This window comes from Vespa mandarinia, chromosome 22 (genome assembly GCF_050613455.1).
Source record: "Vespa mandarinia isolate Hongniang chromosome 22, ASM5061345v1, whole genome shotgun sequence".
Taxonomy (NCBI): domain Eukaryota; kingdom Metazoa; phylum Arthropoda; class Insecta; order Hymenoptera; family Vespidae; genus Vespa; species Vespa mandarinia.
The window spans coordinates 1797501-1805787 of NC_140831.1; the positions used below are offsets into that span (position 1 = coordinate 1797501).

General features: G+C 27.4%; 1 protein-coding gene across 3 annotated transcripts in view; it reads right to left on the reverse strand.

Annotated features, from left to right (window-relative positions):
* Positions 1-5844, reverse strand: part of LOC118442442 (venom carboxylesterase-6) — a 12571-nt gene extending 6727 nt beyond the window's left edge. The window contains exons 1-4 of one of the 3 annotated variants that reach the window (XM_085663467.1): positions 5506-5844; positions 3816-4105; positions 797-1098; positions 47-246 (exon numbers count right to left, since the gene is read on the reverse strand). In XM_085663467.1, coding sequence (XP_085519593.1) covers positions 47-246; positions 797-1098; positions 3816-4055 — 742 coding nt within the window. In that variant the 5' untranslated portion in view covers positions 4056-4105; positions 5506-5844. Of the gene's footprint in view, positions 1-46; positions 247-796; positions 1099-3815; positions 4106-5499 lie in introns of all 3 variants that reach the window. The other 2 variants (XM_085663466.1, XM_035868034.2) reach the window with 2 other exon arrangements.
* Positions 5845-8287: the final 2443 nt, after the last annotated feature.

Consider the following 8287-nt stretch of genomic DNA (forward strand, 5'->3'; position numbering starts at 1 on the left):
GATTTCTTTTTTTTTTTTGTTTATATTTTTGTCGTTGTAAACTTACCCCTTGAGAGATTACTCATCATGTGATAATGAACGCTTGCACCACCAGCACTCTCGCCAAAAATCGTCACTCTATGTGGATCGCCACCGAATGCAGCAATGTTTTCATTAATCCATCGAAGTACCTGAACCTGATCCTTTAAACCTTGATTTCCAGGAGATACCAAGTCCTCGGTACTCAAAAATCCCAGTGGGCCAAGCCTGATGAATGGAAAACAAAAAAACAAAACAATTAATCTACATCCTAATCGATACAAATATTCGACAAATTTTCAAGAAAAACAAAATTACTTTACATTGAATGTCATATACATTTTTTTTTGCTTTTAATTCGAGATCGTCAAAAAAAAAAAAAAGAAAAAAAAAAAAAAAAAAGAAGAAAGATGAAAAAAAGAAAAAGAAGAAAGAACGAAGCCTTCGTTCATTGATATTATCTATTTTATATATTTAATATTTGTTCACTTCATTATTTTTAACGATTATATTATATTAAGATATTATATGATTAATGATACATATATATATATATATATATATATATATATATATATATCCTATGATATTATAATCACAATAATGCGATTGTACGGCAGATATCGTGTTAGACGATCAAGTTGAAAGAGAGAGAGAGAGAGAGAGAAAGACGTTTGAAAAAAAAAAGAATAGAAAAAATCTTATCTAATCCTTTCTGTTTTCTTTTTCTCGATTTTCTTCATTTCTTCTTTTTTTAATTTTTTTTTTTTCTTTTTACCTGAAATTCGACGTGACGAGAATAACGTCATGATCCAAAAGGAACTTTGGTCCATAAAATTCGGAATGACCGGCACCAGTGACCCAGCCACCACCATGGAACCAAACCATAACTGGATAACTGTTTCGAGAATTTTTTTCTTCGTTCGTATTAGGCACCTTAGGTGTATAAACATTTAAATAAAGGCAATCCTCCGAACCAACGATTTCTTCTTGATGAGTATAAATATTTCTTTGAGTGCATATTGACCGGTCATTACGTGCATCCAACGTACCGCTCCATGAGGTCATGGGTTGTGGTGGCTAAGAGAAAATAAAATAAAATAATAACAACAATAATAACAATAATAATAAATAAGAAAAATATATATATATATATAAACATCGCGAATATCAATTTCTAATTTAATATTTAAATTTTTAATTTAATATGTAATATGAATATCTTTTTTTTTCGTTTTCACAATTAGCGATCTCTCAGATAAGTTCAATAAAATTATCTCAAATAAGATCAAAAAAATAAATCGATCGAATGAAAGTAAAAAAATAAAAATTACAATTATTATAGAAGTCGAAAGTTTTTTTTATAAAAAAAAATATATATATATATATATAAATGAAATTATGGAAAGTTCAAAGTTGAAACAAACAATCGTAAAAATAAAAAATCTTATTTATAAACACTAACAGATAACGGGATATAATAAATAAACAAGAAACAAGAAAAATACTTTCTTCTCAGCATATATAAATCATATAGATATATATATATATATATATATATATATATATATATATATATGCATATATTATATATATATGCATACATAAATAACATTATAAGAAACCAGTTTATCAGTAAAGCAATATGTCAAACGACATTAAAAATGATCATCGTCGTGTATTATGTTAAATAGATATTTTTTTTTATTTAATTTCATTTTTCTTTTTATATTAAAAATATTTTTAATATAAAATATTTGTAAATATTTTTTAAGAATTAACGTTCATACATTATAAATATGTATATATCTATGTATATTTATAATACATAGTTAAAAAGTTACTTCGTGAAAAAGTGAATGTCTTATAAGTCAGATATTAACGAATTTAACATTTTAAATTCTAATAAATCATGTAAAGTTTAAAATTAAATCATATAGAATAAAGATTTGCATGTATGGGGGAATAAATAAATGTTAATAATTAATACCTTTGAAGGATATAAATTTTTATGGAAAAATTTTCATTTATGTTATCATATATAATTATCACTCGTATCGTATTTGTAATATTTCTATCGAAGTATATTTAAGCAAGTTGTATTTATTTAAATTGTATGATACTTTTGATAGAGAAATTTTTTCGAAAAAATTTCATACGGACGACGATGATAACGATGACGATGACGAATTATATTTCAATATCATCGTTCGAATCGATGAATCGTTTTTGTATAAAATACGATTTATGATATACACACACACATCCACAAACATATATACACACACACGCGCGCATATATATACATATATATATATATATATATATATATATATATATATAAGTTTACCAAAAGGAAAATAAATTTTGAAATATTAAAGGAAACATAAAAAAGAGAGAGATAGATAATATTGACGTCGTTAACGATCGAACCGTTGTTGGATTTATAAATCTTTCGTAAAATTTCCGTCGACGTTTTGTCCTTCAATATAAAAAAAAAAAAGGAAAAAAAAATCATTTGTTCATTAAAACTGAAAAGCATTGAAACCATTGCAAAAGTAATCATTAGGTGAAATCTTATAAATCGATAAAAGTATCTCTACGAATACGTGTGAGGAAAGTGATATAAACAAAACGAAAAAGAAGAGAGAAAAAAAATGAAAAAAAAAAAAAAAATAAGAAAAAAAGAAAAGAAACGCAGGAACAGGTAATGAAGAAAAACGAAAGTTTTCTCGGACTAAACGGCGAATTGATCTTTCGAAAGGTCATCCTAAAACTTTCCATACGTCCACCCTGATAGAGTTTTTTCTTTCTTTTCTTTTTCCTTTTTTTTTTTTCGTCGCTATTAGGAAATAGAAACGTACGAAATAAAAATTATGATTTTTAATCTTTCAAAATTGAAATACATTTTGAAATAACTTTATCATTCTTTCTTTCTTTCTTTCTTTCTTTCTTTATCTTTTCCTTTCAATTCTTTTTGTCTCTTTTTTTCTTTTCTAATTTTATTCCTCTTTCGAAAGAATTTATCAAACCTTGTAAAATGAAATCGCAAAATTCAATATTAAAATCATCGATAACCGATACGAAGGAATCAAATGTCTGTGCGTTATAAATGAAGCGTACTTAAAAGAAAAAAAAAAAAAAGAAAAAAAAAGAAAAAAAAGACTAAGAAAAAAAGAGAAAGAAAATAGAAATGAATCGGAAAAAAAATGTAAGAAAAGTACAAAAAGAAAAAAAAAGAGAGAGAAAATCCGGAATATGTGATGTGCGAGTAAGCGTAAGAAAATTTACAAGCACTTAAAATTAAACAAAGGTAAACGTTAATAACATATATATATGTCTGTGTGTATGTACATATATGTTATCTATTTTAACACACATTAAACATATGAGTAGATTTGACACATAGTATTTATCTCTAGTCAACATATAATGTACAATGTAGTCGACGTAATATTTACATGTGCAAGATTACATGTGGGATGATGAACAAGAAGAACAAAAAAGAAAGAAAGAAAGAAGAGAAGAAAAAAAAATGGGAAAAAAAAAAGAAAAAATAAAAAGAAAAAGTAAAAAACAAATTTCTCTCTCGCACCAAAAATCCTTTCACCCTTTCATTTATAATTTTCATTTACGTTTGATATTAAATTTATTGTCATAATCGTTATAATAATAATAATAAAAATAATAATAATAATTTTGTAACTTAAGTTAATTAATTAATTTATTTATTATTAATGATAATTAATTAATCAATTAATTTTTAATAATAAATAAATAATAAGTTTGTAACTTACCTCGAATCTAAGTTCACCAAGCGGTGGCAATGCGTATGGTATACCACGAAATCCAACGAATTCACGTTGATTCCTTGTTAACATTAACGTACCCATCAACGTTCCATTTTTAATTTGTACTTTTGGCGATTTCAATTCCTCTTCATGACAAAGAGAAAACTTATTAAAATTAGTAAAAAGTAAAAATAAACACGCCAATGTCCATACATTGGTGTAGTAACTTCGATTACTTGGCAACATCTTCGAAACGAGGTGAAAGCAGTCTAACGGGGACACTCACTTGAAATAACCTATGTATATATGTACATATATATTTATTTATCCATGTATGTATGCATGTATGCATGTATGCATGTACGTATGTATGTATGTATGTAGTATGTATGTATTTATGTATGTATGTATGTTACATGTATGTATGTATGTTACATGTATATATTTATCGCATGATTTCCTTTTTTCTTTTTCTCGAATCGAATATGAACACTTTTAGAGTTTGTTATCAAACGACAACGCTTTCGAGAAATACGTGCAAAACAAAATTACATATGTGTGTTTTTGTGTGTGTTAAAATTACAAAATAAAATGTTGATATTTCGATAAAGAAGAAAAATAAAAAAGGAAAATAAAAAACAATTAGATTTATCGAAGTACAATAAAGAATTGATAAGACGAAACACGTATTATCAATTCGTCGAATATTTGTTATTAAATGTGAAAGAGAAAAACAAAACGAATATATATATATATATATATATATATAATAAAGCAAAATAATATATAAATATAAATAAAGTAAAATTTGTAAGTTTTGAAATTGTCTTTTGTGAAAAGTGACGAGTGTTATGTTTCGTTTAATTAAAAAAGTATTAAGATAAAGGAAAAAAGGATGTAAGTGGTATCTGGGGAAAAGAAAAAAAGAAAAAAAAAAAAAAGAAAAAAGAGAAAAAGAAAAAAAAGAAAAAAGATAGAGAGGAAAAAGAAGTAAAACGAGAAAATATACGTAAGAGAAACAATAATAATAAAAAGAAAAAAAAACACACACACACACACACACAGAGAGAAAGAGAAAAATGAAGAAAGAAAAATTAAACGATAGAAACAAAATCATTTATAGTCTTATCAAAGGTCAAAATATATGGCGTTTATCTTTGCACTTGATCCGTGTAACTTTTTTTTCCTTTTTTTAAATATTTCTTTTTAAACATTTTCTTTTTTTTTTTTTAAACACGTTTCCCATAAACACGTTTATCCACGGTATTTTTTATGAAAAAAAAAAAAGAAAGAAAAAAAAAATAGAAAAAGAAAGAGTGAGATGGAATTGTAAGAACAAAAACAGTATTCACATACACTGCAAAGATAAATCTTATAAGGTAGAGAAAACCTTGGTAAGAGAAGGAAAAAGAAAAAAAAAAGAAAAAGAAAAGAAAAAGAAAATACACACACACACACACACACAGATTATACACATACACATATACGCACATGTATATAAATATTTACAAAATACACGTAATAACGAAATGTTATCATGTTACGGAATTAAAAGTATAATGATTAAAAGGAAGAGAGAAAAAAAAAGAAAAAAAAAAGAAAAAAAAAAGAAAAAAAGAAAGAGCAGGATAAATCAAACGTAAAAAAAGAAAGAAATGATGGGATTCGACGCATAATGAAATTTACTTACCGACGACGACGACGACGACGACGACGATGAACGAATTACATATGATTATAAATAATATGATAACAATTGATTTGTTCTTATGTCAAGATTTACGCCGATATTTCTTTCTTCTTTTTTTTTCTTTTTTTTTTTTCTTCTTACAGATGTTTCCTTTTAAATAACTCGTTAATGAAAAAAAAAAAAAAGAAAACAAAAAACGTGTTAAAACGTTTATGCAGAATTAGTTTGGTCTTTGATTCTCGATGGTTTAAATGCGACTGACGATGAGACCGATATCACACAGCTTACGAGAGTAAAAGAGAGAGACAGAGAGAGAGAGAGAGAGAGAGAGAGAGAGAGAGAGAGAATTGTTTGTACGAATCACGATGCACGGATCTGAAAGATACCGATACACTGACGGTTCGGTTCGGTTCGGTTCGGTCCATACCATATCTCAATCTTCTCCTTCTCTCATTATCTCTTTCTCTCTCCTCCCTTCTCTCTCTCTCTCTCTCTCTCTCTCTCTCTCTCTCTCTCTCTCTCTCTCTCTCTCTCTGTTTCTCACGGTATTTATCATTATTACGAATATTTTTTACCGTGTCTTCGTTTTCTTCAATTTTTTTCCTCCTCCTCCTCCTCCTCCTCCTCCTTCTTCTTCTTTTCCTTTTTCTTTTTTTTTCTTCTTTTTTTATCTTCTCCTTCCTTCTCCTCCTCTCTAATACTTCTTCCCCTACTCACTCGAATACCCTCGCGATAAATCGCGTCATCGTTATTACGTTACGTCATTATAACACCGAACATAGTCTTTTCCCTATTTACGTACGTATTATCTTTCTAACAATTATCATTCTAAACGATAATCTTGAAAAACTTGATAATTATATTTATGTATTTCGTATACGTAACTATTTAATTGTTTAACTATTTAAATGTAAGATTTCCAAGAAGTACGTTGAACTTCCTGAGATATATACGGCGGGTGGGGGTGTATGTGTGTGTATGTGGAGGGGGTGGGCAGGGGGTTTTACTTCTTTTCCTCTTTTTCTTTTTTCCTTCTTCTTCCTCTTCTTTTTCTTCTTCTTCTTCTTTTTCCTCCTCCTCCTCCTCCTCCTCCCCAACCCCCCTCTCTCCCCGTCCTCCGTCACCTCTTTTTTTTTCTTCTTCTCCTTTCCAATTTGATTCGATAAACTCAGCGTTCATGGGCTCAATATCACGAATGGTCTTTTTTTTTTTTTTTTTCTTTTTTTTCTTTTTTCTCTTTTCTTCTCTGAATCTAATGCACGTGTAAATGAATAATTCTAATTCCTCGAAGATATCTAAAGTCCGGTTATTCCCGAACACAATGAATAAAAGAAATATTGCCATTGAATATTAATTAGATTGATTGGATAACCACAAGGAGAACAATATAATATACATATGTGTGTGTGTGTGTGTGTGTGTGTATATATATATATATATTTATATATTTATTTCTTATCGAGGACAAATGTCAACGATCATTTAACTAACATTCTTTCCGCTTTCATAGTCATTGGAAATTAAATGTTATAGTTTATTTCGAGCGGAAAAGGAAAAAGCGAAAAAAAAGAAGTTAGAAATACGTAATCGATTATGTTGATTTTGTCGATTGATATGAATCGAATATTTAATTAAATCATTATTATTATATAATTTAGAATTATAATGAAAACGAATGAATTTCCCTTTTGTTTTATGTCGACGACGTTTAATATTCGACGAGAAGTTTTTACTTTCCATCCTTTTTTTTCTTTTTTTTCTTTTTTCTTTCTTTTCTTTTTTCCCTTTTTTCTTACTTTTCTTTTTTCCCTTTTTTCTTTTCAAAAAAAGGAGCTCATCAATCGATCGTCCTCATTTTCGCCGTTCTTGTTTCGTTGATCGATTGTAAACAATGTTAATTAATCGTATTTAATTGAAGATTAATTGTAATCGTTCGTAATTAATACAAAAGAAAAGCGCGATTATTTTTTGTGACCATGATGTCAGTGTTCAATAAAACATTTTTTTTTTTTTTTTATTTTTTTTATTCTCTCTCTCTCTCTCTCTTACCCCTTTTACATAGTTAGTCATTAGTCTCATTCTCGTGTCGATTACATCAAAAAAAAAAAAAAAAAGAAAAAAAGATAATATGTAAACTGTACGAATAATTAACAAGTAATTCGTAATCTTCATTGAGAATCATCAATAAATAATTATTAAAGGTTTATAAGTACTTTTTTTTTTTTTTTTTTTTTTAAGTTTTCCTTTTATCGCAACAATCGACGAATACGTTTGATCTTCTAACGATTGAATATTTCTAACGGTTATTAAATAATTTCCAACAAAGTTATCGATTGATATCTAATCGATCGAATAAACAATAATGTGAGAATACGTAAATTCGTTAAAAATAAACGTCAATGTTTATCATTAATGAGTAATTTCTTTTTTTATAAGAAATATCTTTAGCTTGACGATGATTCGAAGTTTCTCTACGATTTGTTTCTCTGATAGAAAGAGAAAGAGTTAGAGTTAGAGTTAGAGTTAGAGAGAGAGAGAGAGAGAGAGAGAGAGAGAGAGAGAGAGAGAGAAAAAGACAGAGAGAATGATTATGAAAACGTTTGTAGAATTCTTAATTAATGCAAATCAATGATCAAAGTTATTAGACGTTGAATAGATAATTTGATGTTAGGGAAATTTGTTGAACGTTATTATTTCACCGTAACAAGAAATGATATTTAATTATTAAATGAATTAAAATGTCACGACTCGTTCGAATAAAAGAAACGTCTTGGTGTAATAAGGAAAA